The sequence below is a fragment of the Suncus etruscus genome, chromosome 2, assembly GCF_024139225.1.
Source record: "Suncus etruscus isolate mSunEtr1 chromosome 2, mSunEtr1.pri.cur, whole genome shotgun sequence".
In the NCBI taxonomy this organism is placed as follows: domain Eukaryota; kingdom Metazoa; phylum Chordata; class Mammalia; order Eulipotyphla; family Soricidae; genus Suncus; species Suncus etruscus.
This window is the reverse complement of record NC_064849.1, coordinates 32,495,006-32,512,367: the sequence shown is the minus strand read 5'-3', so window position 1 is coordinate 32,512,367 and position 17,362 is coordinate 32,495,006. Positions and strand designations below refer to the sequence as shown.

The 17,362-nt window shown below is 53.9% G+C and overlaps 2 protein-coding genes across 2 annotated transcripts in view; both read left to right on the top strand.

Moving 5' to 3' along the window:
- The window catches only part of LOC126000887 (reticulophagy regulator 2-like), a 545,054-nt gene that overhangs the window by 214,396 nt on the left and 313,296 nt on the right, over nt 1-17,362 (top strand). The gene's annotated exons all lie outside the window — the stretch shown is intronic.
- Nucleotides 926-16,219, top strand: WNT10A (Wnt family member 10A). Its single transcript, XM_049768037.1, has 4 exons — nt 926-1,044; nt 1,895-2,160; nt 11,471-11,850; nt 15,517-16,219. The coding sequence occupies exons 1-4, from the start codon at nt 926-928 to the stop codon at nt 16,012-16,014; spliced, it is 1,263 nt and encodes a 420-aa protein (XP_049623994.1). The 3' UTR covers nt 16,015-16,219.

The following is a 17,362-nucleotide window of genomic DNA, read 5'->3' as shown; positions in this document are numbered from 1 at the left end:
CAGCTGAGGGTATGGCAGAGACAGACACTGGAGGCTCCTGTTTAAGGTCACAGAGGGGAAAAAAAAAAGGCAAGATCCAGAAACTGCTGGACAGACCCTTCCCTGGAGGAACCCCACCTGGACCTCTGGAAGCCGGGGGAAGTCCCCCCTGGAGTTGGGGGTAGGTGGGAGAATAGATGGGCCATGCCCTCCCTCCTGCTCCTGCAGGTGTGTATGTGGGAGGGGGAGACGCTCCCCAGCAGCTGCGTCTAGCCAAGCGCACCCCTTCCCACCCCCAGCAGCGCACCCTCCCTACCACCGACCCCACCCATGCGCCAGGTACTCTCGCAGCCGAATCCTGCGCGGCAGACAGACACAGTGGCCCCGGGACTCTTGCAACCTCCACACCCGTACCCCCCCTCCGTGACGTCACTAGTGGAGCCTCTCCACATGGGGGGGGGTGGTGTTGCTTCTCGGGACAGTCTCTCACTCCAGGCACAGACAGCGCCGCCCCCTGCATCCCCACCCCCGCCCACCTCGCACACCCTCGCCCTCGGAAGCACAGGCTCTCGGCTCTGCTTTGGGGGGGCACCCGGCACCCCAGCCTCAAGCTCTTCGCCCGCTGCACCTCCGGGCCCCCCTTACCCTCCAGAAGCGCTGGAAGTTGTGGCGGGGGGGGGGGCCTCGGGAAATTCCCCGGACCCCTGTGCCAGGAGGTGGCCGGTGCGCCCGCCCGCACCCACCCCCCCCCGAGGGCGGTGCCCGGGGGCGCTGCCCCATGGAGCTGGGAGGCGGGCGCCGTCTGCTCCCGGAGCTGTGACCCAAGTCAATTCGGAGCTGTGTGTCGCAGTCATCCGACCCCCGCGGATCATGCGCCGCCGGCCCTGGTTCATCGGGCCGTGAGCCCCCCCGCCCCAACTTGCCGGCCGGTCCCGGCCCTCGCGCCATGGGCAGCTCGCACCCTGGTCCCTGGCGGCGGCGGCGGCTCGGACTCTGGCCCCGGCCGCGGTCCGCGCTCTGTGCGCTCCTGTTCTTCCTCCTGCTGCTGGCAGCCGCTGTGCCCAGGTGAGCCCGCACCTACGCCCCGCCTCCTGCCGAGCTGGGACCCCCGAGCCACTCGGGGCCTCTAGACCCCGGGACCCGACAGGAGGAAGGGCCTGAGTCCAGGGTCAGTCTAGCTCTCTTGGGAAGGGGCTCACCCGTGACAGCTTAGGGACATTGGGCAGTGTGCCCTGGATCTGGGGCTACTTGAGGGGAAAGGTGGGGAAGAAGACTATGGAAATGGGGGTCCTAGCCAGGCTGGGAGAATGGAATTCTCCCCACCACCACCACCACCACCAGAATTCGGGGTTTTGCTGCACCTGGAAGGTTGCTCCTCAGGAGGGGCTGGAGCTGCTGCCTAAAGGAGCAGCCAGATGGGGGGCGCTGGGAGACCACAGCCGGAAGGGCTCTGGGAGGGTGCGGTGTGCACAGGCGGAGCTGTCTGTAAACAGGAGCCTGTCTGGTGCACGTGGTGCCTGGGCTAGCCCTGGGGGTCCCCAGGTTTGGAAGCTTAAGGTGTGGCTGTGCATGTGCCTGTCCCCAGTCAAGTGTATAGGTGTCTATGAGCCCCGCCGGTCAGTGGCCTCTCTGGGAGTGGCCACACTGGGAGTCCCATAAGGGAACTATGCTTGGGAAGCCCTTTGTGGAATAAGGGGGAGGGCAAGGTGCAGTTGGTGGTTGTGTTGGAGGATGTTGGGAAAGTCTATGAAATGGGGGTTTGAAGGAGTTGACCTTGGGAGACTGGGTTTTGGAGCCCAGAGGGATTGAGTGGCGTGCTGAATGGGACTTTCTTGGCCTCTCATAACACTAAGCGCCCCCTCACCCCACATGCCCCTCAAAACACTAAGCGCCCCCTCACCCCACATGCCCACAGGTCGGCAGCCCCCAATGATATACTGGGCCTCCGTCTGCCCCCGGAACCCGTGCTCAATGCCAACACGGTGTGTCTGACCTTGCCGGGCCTGAGCAGACGGCAGATGGAGGTGTGTGTGCGCCATCCTGACGTGGCCGCCTCAGCTATCCAGGGCATCCAGATCGCCATCCACGAGTGCCAGCACCAGTTCCGGGACCAGCGCTGGAACTGCTCCAGTCTTGAAACGCGCAACAAGATTCCCTACGAGAACCCCATCTTCAGCAGAGGTACCCTTCCCCTCTGACTTGCCCACCCACATCCCCTCCCCAGCACCTTTTGCCTCAACCCCTCCAGCAGCAGTTCCAGCCTAACCCTTTGCCCAGTGGTCAACCCTGCTGCTCTTGTCCAGCCTCCTTCTGGTCTCTGAAAAGTCCTTGGGGTGGGGTGGGGTGGGAGAGTAGACACAAGGAATAGAAGCAGCCCTAGGCTGGGTTGTGGGAGTGGAGGGGGGGCAGCATCCATGCCAGGTGTCTCAGCACCAGGCAAATAAGTCTAGCCACACCTTGCCTCAGTTTACCCCTTCCCCCAGCAAACTGTGGTTAGGATGTAGAGCCCCTTGGCAAGAGGGCCTAGGCACAGAGAAAGAGGGAAGCAAGGTAGGTCATAGGGATTTTTCTCTGCGGCTATTCCCAGATGGGCCCCCGCACTAGCTCTGCGTCACCCTTATTGCCCCCAAACCTTCTGAATCAGATGCATCAGGTGTGGGCCTGCCTTCTGCCCACAGGCTATGCCAGGCCCTCTTCCCCTGGGTCACCCTTGATTTCCTGGTAGCTGGGGGGAAGGAACGCAGGTGCCCCCTACCCAAGAAGTGATTGTAGGGTATTTGAGTATTTTCATCCACACCCACTTACCCTATGCTCACTTATCTCCTTGACCCTGCCTTTGGGGAAAGATGGGGAGACCCCTGCTCCATGGACCAAGCTCAGGTTCTCTTCTCTCAGGGCAGTGGGAGTGGAAGTGGGGGAACCGAACCGGGCTCTAAGGTCTTGTCCAATATATCTGGAGAAGCAGAGGGATACTCCTATAGCTTGTGGCTTGGGGTCTCAAAGATTTAAGTAGGGATAGGCTCCCAAATGGCCGGTCTTCACAAAGCGGGTCAGGGCCAATTCCGTAGGTTCCCCCTCTGCATCCCCTGGCCTGGAGTCGGGCACCCCTAGGCTCGCGCGGCCCAGCCGCGGGCCGCCCCGCCTCCGCGCGCTCCCCTCCCGCCTCCCCCGCGCGCCCGGGGCGCTGTTTCTCCGGGGAGCCCAGCCCGCCGCGTGTGGCGGCATGCAGCCGCGAAGTAATCCCCGCGGGCCCCGCAGACGGCTCCCAGCCCTAGCCGCGCCGCTGTGCCAGGGGGCACCTCCCGCCCCGCGCGCCCGCCTCTGAGCCCCCGCCGTGCACTCCGCGCGCAGCTGGGAGCGCAACTGCCGGAGACCCTCGGAGCGATCCTTCGACCCCAGGGCCGGGCGCCGCGCCCGGTGCGCTCCGCCCGCGCTGCGCTCGCAGACGCGAAGTGACAGGCCTCTGCACCTTTCAAGCCTCGGCCGGGCCCGCCGCAGCTCTCCCCCCTGCGGGTGGTTAGATCACTGGCACTTCTGGATCCCCTGCCTACTGCGCCCGGCCCGGCCCTGGCTCCCGCCGCTCCTGCAGTGGTATCTGCGGCTGCGGCGCTAGGCGCTCGCAAGGCCGGGCAGAGCCAGTTAACTTTCCCTCCCTCCCCGGCCTCCGGGGTCTTTTCCCCGAGACCAGGCCGAGGCCGTTCCCTGCTGGACTGAATGGTCCTCGGCTTTTGCTTCCAGATGGTCCCCCGAGTCCGTGGGAGGATGCGGGGTCTGGGGGAACTTGGGGCTGAGCTGGGAGCAATGTAGCCTGCGCGGGGTTGGCGCCGCGCCAGGCGCTCCCGGGTTCACCTGCAGTTTAATAAGCGGGAGGTGAGCTGGGGGGCCGCTGCGGGGAGAGGTTAGGGGTGGAGGGGGGAGACTTGCCGGGGCTAGCCGAGACTTGGTGGGGCCGCGAGCGGCTCCTGCGCTCGCTTGGGTCGGGCTAGGGGGGCTGGACTCCTTTTTCTGCAGTGGCTTCTGTCCTGCCCTGGCAATAACCCACTGCAGGGTACTCTGAACCACCTTGGCGCCCTCTCCCGGGCACCACGTCCAGTTCACGTCTTCAGGTCACCTTTGGCTTTTGGTCACCTTGGAGGACTAAATTTTAATCCCTGAGAATGATTCTTAGAATCTGAGGGCCAACCAGCAGCCCCCTGAGCTGAGTTATCACAGAGTCCTTGTTTCAAGCTATGGACTATCTATTTTGGGGAGAGGTGACCAGGGTGCTAGTGGGGTTCCCTTAAAGGGGCATTCTGACCCCGGTTGAAATTCAGAGCTTGAGGTTTCCAGAGTATAGTACAGTCTGTCTTGGACATGCCTTGGACTCCTGGTCGATCCCTGGCATCCCACATGGCCCCTGAGCTGAGCACCGCCAGGAGTGATTCCTGAGTGCAGAGCCAGGACTGACCTGGGCATTGCTGGATGTGGCCCCAAAATAAATAACAACAAATCCAGATCTTGACACTGGAGAGATGAATACAGCAGGCAGGGCACTATCCTTACCTGGTTCGATCTTGGGCATAAATATGATCCCCACCTAAGGTACCACCAGAATTGATCGCTGAGCACTGCCTGGTGTGACCCCTGTTGTCTTAAATAAATAAGGATGGTAGTAGATAGATGGATCTTTCTCTGCCATCCCAGGCCACGTGGCTCCGCAACCCCCATCCAGCTGGCGGGTCCCAGGTTTAGGTGAAAGGCGGAATCAGACTCATCCAGAGACAGGCATCAGGAAGCATCAACTTTATTCATGCCCTATTCACCACATGTGTGTGGCCTATCTCATAACCTTTCAAGCATTCAGCCATTCTTAGCTACCCTGCATCTTAATTCCTTTCAGCCATCTTCCTTTGACCTCCATGCTGGTCAAAGACCAAAAAGCCAAAGACCCAAAGCCAGAGAGCCCAGCAGGGCAGACCCCTTAATCCTCTGGCTCAAAGGCTTATCTACCTTTTCCAAGACCCCTCCCAGGAATGGGCAGGGTCTTGCAGGTAAGGTCACACATAATATCTGGTTCCCAAGACCCCTCCCAGAAATGGGTGGGTCTCAGGTAGCTACACCTAAATCCAGGATGGAGTTACAACCCCAAAACCAACCATAATAATAATAATAATAATATAGTAGTAATAATTTCAGAGTCAGCTGGGAGGATGCAGTCCTCTGGGCCTTCCAACTTAATTCTGTTTCTGTCATCTGCTGTCATCTGTTGATCTTTGTCTGAGGCACACTGGGTTAAGGGTACGAGTCTTAGCACTATCCTGACAAGGAAGAAGCCCTAGTAAGGGGGAAGCTGGAAATAGCAGCCCACTGAACAGCATTTACCCAGTCACAGAGCCCAGGAGAGAGCTGTAACCTATAGGTGGGAGGCAAGGAAAGAAACCTTCAGAAAAGACAAAGAGAATGTCTTGGGTGGCTCTCCAGCCTCATCTGTTTTGCCCAGTCCAGGGGAAACTGTGACCCAAGTGCCAAGGATGCTAGTTCCTCCCGTTGTTGGGATCTGATGATCTGGGCAGTAGATGGGTGGATGCTGGGCCGAACATCTGCCTGAGAGAGTTCTTCATTATGAGAACATCATTATGGACACCCCTTCATCTTTCACGAGGGACATGGGAGCCAGAGAAGAGGACTGCTTCAGGGGTCTAGACATGTAGGGAGTATTATTGGTAAAGGCTCACAACGGTCTCAGGACCTCTCTTGAAGGGTAGGCATTGCCCTTCCTAGGGCCTGGAATGGAAGGAAAGAGGGTGCTTCATACCCAACAGCCTGCGTAGCTCAGTATATCTGAAGTCTACTCTCTGCAGCCCTGGACACCCTTCCTTCCTTCCTTCCTTCCTTCCTTCCTTCCTTCCTTCCTTCCTTCCTTCCTTCCTTCCTTCCTTCCTTCCTTCCTTCCTTCCTTCCTTCCTTCCTTTCCTTCTTTCCTTTCTTCCTTTCTTTCTCCCTCCCCCCTCCTCCCTCCCTCCTTTCCTTCCTCCCTTCCTTCCCTCCCTCCCTCTCTCTCTCCTTCCTTCCCTCCCTCCCTCCTCCCTCCTCTCTCCCCCCTCCCTCCCTCTTCCTTCCTTCTCTCCTTCCTTCCTTCCTTCCTTCCTTCCTTCCTTCCTTCCTTCCTTCCTTCCTTCTCCTTCCTTCCTTCCTTCCTTCCTTCCTTCCTCCCTCCCTTCTTCCTTCCTTCCGTACATCCTTCCTTCCTTCCTTCCTTCTTCCTTCCTTCCTTCCTTCCTTCCTTCCTTCCTTCCTTCCTTCCTTCCTTCCTTCCCTCCTTCCCTCCTTCCTTCCTTCCTCTTTTGTTTTGGGTCACATCTGCCACTACTTAGAGCTTACTCCTAGCTATGCACTCAGGAATTACTACTGGAGAAGTTGAAGGACCATATGGGATATCAAGGATCAAACCCAGGTTCACCACATGCAAGGCAAATGCTCTATCTGCTGTATTATCTTCCTGGCCCCTGTTTTAGTTTTGAATGACATACCCAGCAATGCTCAGGGATCACAACTGGTTATGCACTCAGGAATTACTCTTGACAGGTTGGGACCAGGAGGAGGGCGGGTAATGGGTATAGTATAAAATAATAAAAAGGCCCTTTGGATGGGCTTGGATGGTGGTGGATGGTAAATGGAGGCCTTTCTCCTCCAGCCCAGGACCACGTGTATGCACCTCCTGTTCAGCCGGTGATCGCAGCGGGTAGAAAACTCACAGGCAGGCTCCTTCAGGAGATAACATCTTTATTTGCCCTGGCCAACATGTGTGGCCTACATCATAAACCTATTTAAGCACATGCTATCTTTAGCTTGCCCTGTGTCTTAGCTTCTTTCAGCCATCTCTCCTGCCTTTCTCCACCTCCATCCATGCAAATCCCTCCTGCCCCTCAGGTCAAACCTTTTTGTTACCTACCAAAGACCCCTCCCAGAAATGGGAGGATCTTTCTTGTAAGTAAGGTTACACAGGAGGAATGGGACGTGGGGTTACAATGGGATGCTAGGGATTGAATTTGAGTCAGCTTTGTGCAAGGTAAAGGCTCTACCACTATACTATTCTTCTAGTACTATCTTCCACTATACTATCCTTCTAGTCTCTTTATTTCCTTTGAATTTCTCTCTCTTTTTTGGGGGGAAGGGGTCACACCTGGCAGTGCTCAGAGGTTACTCCTGGATCTATGCTCAGAAATTGCTTCTGACAGGCTTGGGGGACCATATGGGATGCCAAGATTCAAACCACCAGCCTCCTGCATGCAAGGCAAACGTCCTACCTCCATGCTCTCTCTCCGGCCCCTGAATTTCTTTTTTATTTATTTTCTTTCCATCCTGGATGTGTGTTTTAGGATATGTGTTCAGTGCTTTATTCCTGGCTCTACACTCAGGGATCACTCCTGGTTCTTTGCTCAGGGAACCCTATGACCATCTCTTTAGCCTCCTAGCCTCTTCTTCTCTCACCTTCCTTATTCCTTTAGGCTTTGAGACTATGGAAATATTTGGATCTGGACACAAAGGTACAGATAATCAGATCAAGGTTCCCTAAGTTTCTGTTTATCTAAAGATTCCTAATGAACTAGCCAGCATGTCCCTGTAAGTATTTCCTAGGTGTTGCAAACTGATCTAAAGCATTTTATTTGTACTTTGGGGTCCGTAAAGCCCCAATCTCTGAGTCCTATTATTATCCTCATTTCACAAGTGAAGCTGAGTGATCGGGTAACTTGCCATTAGTTGTGGCTGAGAAGTGAGCTGAAGAGCCAGGTTTCAGATGTAGGCCAGCTGGCTGTAGGGACAGGTCCCTGCCACCCTGCCTCCCAAGTCACAAGCCCACCCCACTCTCCTGGTGCTAGGGGGAGTTTTCTAAACAAAAACTAAAAAAGTAACCGACGTAGATACTGGCACCTCCCACTCACTTCTGTGCATTGCCTAGAAGTCATGTTCAGGGTCGCCCCTACTACGCACAGCTCTCTGCCTCTGGCGTCCCTGGACTGTGAATAGTTACAGATCCTGTGCAGGGAGCAAATGGAGACCAGGCAGCCTGTCCCTTCCTCCCAGCACCCATCCAGAGGCCGGGCTCCCACTACTCTGGCTCCTCCTGGTTCCCACTCCTGGATCCTCTCTCTTCCACACCCCCCTACCCTCCAAACCTCCTCCCCCAGCCCCTTCCTGGCCGTTGGCTGTGGCCTGTAGCAGCAGCTGACACCACTTAGATGCTGGCAGCCCCGGTCCCAGATCAAAGGCAGGGAGGCTAATTGTGCGTCTTAACGAGCACACCCCCCCTATGCTTGGGGCAGCCCAGCTGGCCATGGCCCGCCCCTCTCCCCCTCCAGCTGGCCAGATGGCAGCATGCCTGCATCTGCCCCAGACAGTCAGGGCCAGGACCGAAACTGGGGCCCCGGCCTGGGAGCTAGGGGCAGACCCAGCGTGCTGGGCTTGTCTGAGGCCTGAATGCTTGGACTGGCCAGCCTAGCCACTCTAGCACGTGGCTGTGACAGCTGCCAGAGAGCATGGAAGGGTATCTTTATCTGCCTGGAGGGGGTCTCTGCAGGCAGTGGGTGGGGTTACACCCTTCTCTAGATTGCTCTGGGTTCACCCTTGAATGTAACAGAGACTGGAAGATGCTCAATGGTCTGACACATCCCTGGGACCAGCCTTGGCTCTTTCCTAATGCCATGTGTACACAAAGCCATAGGGACTGGGAATCTGCCCATGCCTCCCAGATTTTCTTCCACAGCTCCCTAATATCCATCATCAGGACATTGCCAGGCTCAAATATTTGGGCTAGTTCCATAACCCCAGGGCACTGGGCTGCCCCCTTTAACAGTGTGGCTTGGTAGAAGACATTTCTGGGACAGAAGGCATTTCTGGGACCCCCAGATGCCTCTGGAGAACTGGCCCATGAAAAGAGGTACTGAGCTGTGCAGATAAAAGGCAAAGACTGGGCTTATCTTTCTTTCCCCTGGGCCCCACCACCTCTGCAGCTTCCACCAAATCCCACCATCCCCTTGGGAGCTCCAGACTCAGGCCCTCTTGTCTGCTAGCAGCTAGACTTCTCATGGCCCAAGTCCCAAGATGTCATGCACACAGAAAAGATAAGATAGAGGTGGGTGGGGCCGGGCGGTGGCGCTGGAGGTAAGGTGCCTGCCTTACCTGCGCTAGCCTAGGAGACGGACCTCGGTTCGATCCCCCGGCGTCCCATATGGTCCCCCAAGCCAGGAGCGACTTCTGAGCGCATAGCCAGGAGTAACCCCTGAGCGTTACCGGGTGTGGCCCAAAAACCAAAAAAAAAAAAAAAAAAAAAAGATAGAGGTGGGTAACCAGCTTATGGGGCCACCAGGAGTCTCAGGAAATGTGCTCTGAGATGCTGAGCTCCACTCTAGTGAAGCTCTACCCCTATAAAGGAGTAGCCTGAAATGACAGCATTCATGAGGGGGGCAGGTAGTAAGAACACCATTAGAGCTACTGTTGTTTATGAAATAAACAAACAGAGGAATAGAATATGAGTCTCAGTATCTTCTGTGGACTAATTCATTGTATTTTTCTGGTTTTGGGCTTTACCCATTGGTGCTTAATGGTTACTATGTCTCTGGATTCAGGAGTTACTTCTTGCAGGTTCAGGGAACACATGGGATGTTGAGAACTGAACCTATATGGTTGACCTCATGCAAGGCAAAAGCCCTTCCATTGTATGATCTCTCCAGCCAACCTTTGGTGGCCTCTGAATCTTGGCTTCCTAAAACCTTATGTCTCTGGTCAGATTCTGGGCTCCCCATTAGAATCTCTCTCCCCAGGGGTCCAGGCAAATCTAGATTCTCCTTTTTGTCTGGAGCTATTTTTTTAAAACATTTATTTATTTATTTAAATTGGTCTTTGGGCCACACCCAGTGGTGCTCAGGGGTTACTCCTGGTTGCTCAGAAATTGCTCCTGGCAGGCTCAGGGATGCTGGGAATCAAACCTGGGTCCATCCCAGGTTGGCCTTGTGCAAGGCAAATGCCCTACCACTGTGCTATTGTTCTGGCCTCTGGAATTATTATTTTACTTGGTTTTTCCTCTCACTGCTCTCTTTCTAGGATACAAAAACTTGTCAGGACTTGTTCTAGAACCATTTCTAGTGGGGCCTTTCTTGGATACAGAATAAGGAAGTGGCTTAGGCAGGCAATTTGGGAACAGGAAGCTGTGGGAAAGGTCCATCTTTTGCCTTTCCTCGCATTTATATTTCTTGTGATTTTTGAGCCATATTCTGGCAGCTCAGGGGTCACTCCTGACTCTACACTTAGGGATCACTCCTGGCTCAAGGGATCATATGGGATGCTGGGGATCAAACTTGGGTCAATTATGTGCAAGGCAAGTTCCCTACATGCTATGCTATCACTCCAGTATCAAGGGTCATTTATTACTTAGGATAAATTGAGCTTTAGGGGGCTCAAAGGTCCATAGCATAGATTTGACATGCTAAATCCCCATTTTCAGTCACCAGCATCACATGGTCCCCTGAGCACTGAACCAGGAGTAGCTTCCTGCCAACAGTTCCACTGGGTGTGGTCGTGATCCAAACCTGATTTTGCCTTCTTTCTACACATGTATTTTAAAATTGCCAATAGGGGCCAGAGCGATAGCACAGTGTTTGGATGTTTGCCTTGCACACGACTGATCCAGGACAGACTTGGTTCGATCCCCAGCATCCCATATCGTCTCCAAGTCAGGAACAATTTCTGAGCACATAGCCAGGAGTAAACCCTGAGCGTTACAAGGTGTGGCCCCCCCAAAAACAAACAAACAAACAAATCGCCAATAGGTGAGAGATAATGGGTTCAGTTCCTGATCTTTTTTTTTTTTTTTTTTTTTTTTGGTTTTTGGGTCACACCCGGCAGTGCTCAGGGGTTATTCCTGGCTCTATGCTCAGAAATCGCCCCCAGCAGGCTGGGGGACCATATGGGATGCCAGGATTCGAACCACTGTCCTTCTGCATGCAAGGCAAATGCCTTACCACGGTGCTATCTCTTCCTGATCTTTATTTTTTTGGAGGGGGGCCACACCCGGCGGTGCTCAGGGGTTACTCCTGGCTGTCTGCTCAGAAATAGCTCCTGGCAGGCACAGGGGACCATATGGGACACCGGGATTTGAACCAACCACCTTTGGTCCTGGATCAGCTGCTTGCAAGGCAAACGCCGCTGTGCTATCTCTCCGGGCCCTCTTCCTGATCTTTAAAAAGAACTTTCTGTTTCATTGGAGTCATTGAGGTACACATCCTAGGCTAGCTAAGAATGATATTGATGAAATAAGAGACTCTCAAAAAGAGGGGAGACCCCACTTCATCCTGTGTTCAGCACCTCTAATGTGCTTTCTGTCCCTCTTGGGCTCTGTCTGTGTGCTGGACTTTTCCCCTACACTGAGCCTCAGTTTCCTCGGGTTTGGCCAGAAGGTTGGTTGGGTGTGGTAGGCAAAGGGCATGTGGAAAGCCAGTGTCATGCCTTTGTGCAGGTTTCCGGGAGAGTGCCTTCGCTTATGCCATCGCTGCAGCCGGCGTGGTGCATGCTGTCTCCAACGCATGCGCCCTGGGCAAGCTGCGGGCTTGCGGCTGTGATGCGTCCCGGCGCGGGGACGAGGATGCCTTCCGCCAGAAGCTGAACCGCCTGCAACTGGACGCACTGCAGCGCGGGAAAGGCCTGAGCCACGGTGTCCCTGAACTCCCAGCCCTGCCCCCTGCCAGCCCTGGCCTGCAGGACTCCTGGGAGTGGGGCGGTTGCAGCCCCGACGTGGGCTTTGGAGAGCGCTTCTCCAAGGACTTTCTGGACTCCCGGGAGCCCCACCGAGACATCCATGCACGCATGCGGCTTCACAACAACCGAGTTGGGAGGCAGGTGAGAGCCCACCCCACCCCTCACTCCAGTGCCCTCTCTCCAGATCCTCCTCTCCTCCTGAGAACGCGTGCACCTCGTAACCTTTTTCTTGGGTGCTCCTAATGATGCCTACAAACAGGCATTGGTACACACATGCCCCAGTCCCCGAGATAAGTACAAAGGAACCCCTGACCTGGTTTAGCTGAGAGTGGGAGATTGTTGTGCCCATTTCTTCCCTGAGTCATGGAGAGAACTTATTTTTATTTACTTTTTTCCGGGGGGGGACACATCTAGTTATCCTCTGCTGAGGGGTTACTCTCTCAGGAATCACCCCAGGGTGCTCAGGGGACCATATGGGATGCCTGGAATCAAACTTGGGCTGGCAGTATTCAAGACAAATGCTCTACCCGCTGTACTATCCCTTCAACCCTCAAGCCATGGAAGATCTTGGTATAGTGACCTAGATGGGGTTCCAGGCTAGGCCTTGCCACTCTTCCTATATACAGATGAAGAAGCATCCATAACCTCCCTGGCCCTCGCTCCCTAGCCCTGACATTTTTCAGTCTCAGCTCTCTTCTGCTATGCTCATGGGCTGGATGAAGAAGCCCTACAAAATGGTATTCCCTCCTAGGAATGATGCAGTAATGGCCTATCTCCTTTCTCCCTTATTTTTACCTCTAACTTTTAAAAAGAAAAACAAAAACAGTGTGGTGCTGTGATCAATCTCAGGGCTTCACACATGCCAGAGCAGTGGCGTGGAGTGGTAAGGTGTCTGCCTTGCTGGCGCTAACCTAGGATGGACAGAGGTTCGATCCCCCCACGTCCCATATGGTCTCTCAAGCCAAGAGCGATTTCTGAGTGCATAGTCAGGATTAAACCCCTGAGCATCACCAGGTTCCCCCCAAAAAAAGACCATTTGTGTGTGTGTGTGTGTGTGAGAGAGAGGGAAGAGAGAGAGAGAGAGAGAGGAGGGAGAGAGAGAGAGAGAGAGAGGGAGAGAGAGAGAGAGGAGAAGAGAGAGAGAGAGAGAGAGAGAGAGAGAGAAGAGAGAGAGAGAGAGAGAGAGAGAACTTGTCTTTTTGGAGTGCTCCCTCTAAGGGTACTATAGCTAAAGCTTATGTTAAGATAGAGAAACTCAGGCACAGACCTCCTAAGAAGCTTGCCCAACAACTTGAGAGAGAAGGTGGTAGATGAGGGTTGGCACAGACAGCAGAGCTTGGAGCTCACAGCTCAGTTCTGGCCCTCACTTCCACTCTCCCTCCCAGAAGTCTCTATTACACACAGACACCAGCCAGTACCTCCTCCTGGCTTTTATGATAGCACAGCACTCTCCTTGCCTGGCTGCTTGACCCCAACCATTCCCTGGACCAGGCCCAGCCTGCTCTGCACTTGTTCCTTGCTACTCTCCCTGGCTGAACCTTCTTCATCTCACCTTTCTTTCTTTCTTTTCTTTCTTTTTTCTTCTTTCCTTTCTTTCTTTTCTTTCTTTCTTTTCTTTCTTTCTTTTTCTTTTTCTTTCTCTTTCTTTCTTTCTTTCTTTCTTTCTTTCTTTCTTTCTTTCTTTTCTTTCTTTCTTTCTTTCTTCTTTCTTTCTTTCTTTCTTCTTCTCTTCTTCTTTCTTTCTCTCTTTCTTTCTTTCTTTTCTTTCTTTCTTTCTTTCTTTCTTTTCTTTCTTTCTTTCTTTCTTCTTTTCTTTCTTTCTTTCTTTCTTTTCTTTCTTTTCTTTCTTTCTTTTCTTTCTCTTTCTTCTTTCTTTCTTTCTTTCTTTCTTTCTTTCTTTCTCTTTCTTTTCCTCTTTCTTTCTTTTTCTTTCTTTCTTTTCTTTCTCTTTCATTCTTTTCTTTCTCTTTCTTTCTTTCTTTCTCTTCTCTTCTTTCTTTTCTTTCTTTCTTTCTCTTCTTTCTTTCTTTTTCTTTCTTTCTTTCTTTCTTTCTTTTTCTTTTCTTTCTCTTTTTTCTTTATTTCTATTTCTTTCTTTTTCTCTCTCTTTCTTTCTTTCTTCTTTTTCTCTTTCTTTCTTTCTTTCTCTTTCTTTCTTTCTTTCTCACTTTTTTCTTTCTTTCTTTCTTTCTTTCTTTCTTTCTTTCTCTTCTCTTTCTCTTCTTTCTTTCTTTCTTTCTTCTTTCTTTCTTTCTTCTTCTCTTTTTCTTTCTTCTTTCTTTCTTTCTTTCTTTCTTTCTTTTCTTTCTTTCTTTTCTTTCTTTCTTTCTTCTTTCTTTCTTTTTCTTTCTTTCTTTCTTTCTTTTCTTTCTTTCTTTCTTTCTTTCTTTTTCTTTCTTTCTTTCTTTCTTTCTTTCTTTCTTTTCTTTTTTCTTTCTTTCTTTCTTTTTTCTTTCTTTCTTTCTTTTCTTTCTTTCTTTCTTTCTTTTCTTTCTTCTTTCTTTCTTTCTTCTTTCTTTCTTTCTCCTGGCTTCTCCATTCCCTGCAGGATTCTCTGCTTCCACCACAAACCCTCCCAGTGGCTCTCACACTTCCCATCCTGACTTAGAGGTGAGGTAAACTGAGGCCTACCCCGCCTCCCAGGTCCTGTCCAGCTCCTAACCAGCCCTGCCCTGTCCACAAAGCTCTTTTCCCAAGCTTTGAGACTCTCCCAGGCTAGACCCACAGAGCCTCCTCCTCCTCATTAAATGGGTTAATTAATAGCTGCTGCCTGTGGGAAGCAGCTGTTCTCGAGCTGTGGGTCCGGGAGCCTCGGGCTGGTTCCCACTTGATGCTGACATGCAAGCGGCAGAGTCCTGGAAGGCGTGGAGGGGACCTTGTCCTGCTAGGAGTGCCCAGCTGCCAGCCTCTGTCACACTCCTCAGAGCCTGTGTGTGTGTGTGTGGTGGGGGAATGTAGGAGCATGTGGTGATGTGTTCCCCCTTCCTCTGGGGTCTCAAGAGGACATTGAGGCAGAGGGGGAGCAACTTGGGGAGCAAGTTGACAGCCAGACAGAAGGAGGTGGGAAGCTGGTGATGCTCTAATGACTTCCCTGTGAGCCTGGGACCCTTTTCCAATTTCACGGAGTTAGGGGGCTGAGTGAGGGGATTGCTCTCTGCTTGTCTTCAGGCTCTGGGTGGTCTCCTTTTTTTCCATGGAAGCTGGGATTCTCCCCCACGCCTGTCCCATTTCATTCTCTTCCAGGCTTCTTGCAATGGGGTTCAAGGGTTTATTTGTTTCTGTGTGTGTGTGTGTGTGTGTGTGTGTGTGTGTGTGTGTGTATGTTTTTGTTTTGTTTTGTTTTGTTTTCTCAGCTTCCCTGAACTCTCCCAGCACATAGCCTGGAGCAAGGCCAGTGGCTTTAGGATTGGGATAGAGCCAGACTCCCCCCCCCCCAATTCCAGGAGAGGGAATTTCCCTGAGGATGGATGGGGATCCCCCCTCAGGAAGCTAGGGCCTCCAGCCTTAAGGGCCCCCCTGCACCTGCTGGGAGAGGAGAGGAGGGGGTACAGGAAGGAGGGAATTCCCCCAAGGGATGGGGGCTGGTGATGGGAGGTGGATGGAGAGGCCCTCCAGTGACTTGCATCTATTCTGGAAGGGGGGCAGGGACACCCCCATGCCTGGCCCTAGCCTTTGCATCTGTCCATGGAGATCTGGTTCCCAAAGCCACCGAGGTACCCCAGGCAGATCTGGGGTCCAGTAGGGGGAGGTTGTCAGCCCCTGGCACTGGCCTCAGGCCTCATAGCATTGTCCTGCCTCCCTCCACAGGCTGTGATGGAGAACATGCGTCGGAAGTGCAAGTGTCATGGCACGTCGGGTAGCTGCCAGCTCAAAACCTGCTGGCAGGTGACTCCCGAGTTCCGCGCCGTGGGGGCGCTGCTGCGGGGCCGCTTCCACCGGGCCACGCTCATCCGGCCACACAACCGCAACAGCGGGCAGCTGGAGGCGGGCCCTGCCGGGGCGCCCTTGGCTTCTCCAGGCACGCCGACACCGCGGCGCCGTGCCAGCCCCGCCGACCTGGTCTACTTTGAGAAGTCCCCGGACTTCTGCGAGCGTGAGCCGCGCCTGGACTCGGCGGGCACCGTGGGCCGCCTGTGCAACAAGAGCAGCGGGGGCCCCGACGGCTGTGGTAGTATGTGTTGTGGCCGGGGCCACAACATCTTGCGCCAAACGCGCAGTGAGCGCTGTCATTGTCGCTTCCACTGGTGCTGCTTCGTGGTCTGTGAGGAATGTCGCATCACCGAGTGGGTGAGCGTCTGCAAGTGAGCGCCGTGCCACATAGCCTGCCCTGCCCTGCCCTGAGGTCTGTGGGCCAGGCTGTGTCGCCTGGGCTCTGGAGAAAGGATTCCAGACCACCAGATCTTCTGACAGGCACTTTCCCTTCATGAGGGCCCTCTAGGCTGTCATTATGGAACAACCCAGGCCTGCCTGCATCCCACCCCTCACTTCTGGGGGACTCCAGGACTAATTGGTGCCCCCCAACCCCCAGATCCCTGGAGCCCAAACTCAGGCAGCATAACCGGGCAGGAATTGCTGCTCTGGCATCCCCTGAGCTTCTCTGCTTTGGGCCTTCACCTCTTCTCTTGCAGCACAAGGGGGTGAATGGAAGCTGACAAGGTTGGGGAGGGATTCAAAAGAAGAAATGGACATAATTCAACCCAAGTGATTCCGTGAAGACTCCAAGACACCCCTCACCTCTGCCCATGCCTCTGCCCCTCGTTATTCATTTAACATATTTATTTTGCACCCTTTGTGGCCTGGCACTCTGGCCGAGGGTGCTAGGGATACAGATGTGAATAAGAGAGACCATAGCTGTCCTTTTGGTGTTTACATTCTGGCTTGGGGAGGTGGGCAATAAACAAGCACTACATAAACTGGGTTGTTTCAGACTCTGCTCTGTGGTGCTGGTAAAGCAGGGTGCTGGGGCTGGAGCATTATTAGTTCAGTGGATAGGACATTTGCCTTGCACACAGCCGACCCAGATTAGATTCTCCCAGCATTTCATATAGTCCCCCAGCACTATCAGGAATGATTGCTGAATGCAGAATCAGAAGTAATATCATGTATCGCCAGGTGTGACCCCAAACTAACACACACACACACACACACACACACACACACACACACACACACACACACACACACACACTAGCAGGGTGCTGGCAAGACAACTGCCAGGAGTGTCTTCCCTTAGGCCAGGGTCCTTTCTGTTCCACATGCAGAACATGTTGCCTTCTGGGGAAGTGAAAGAAGGGGGATGGGCCGATGGACTGATAGCGGGTGAGGAAGACAGAGATGGCTTGCTTCCAACTCGGTGGTGAGCCCAGCTGAATGCAGACAGTGGGCATGTCAACCAGGCCCCGGGATCAGGGGCTCGTGAAGTCAGGGTGCTGGCTGCCTGCCTTGTGCCTGAGCCCTCTGCCACAAGCTGGGGCGTGGCAGTGCCCAGCAGCTGTCTGCAGAGACAGGAGGTGCTCTGAGAGGAATAATCCTGGGCAAGACCCAGCTCAACTCAGGCAGCCCAGAGCCCCGGGGAGCAGGTGGGGCTAGAGAGGTGCGGCCAGGAGGAAGGGGGAGGGAGGGCCCAGGAGACTCATAGTCTGCATTCTGCTCT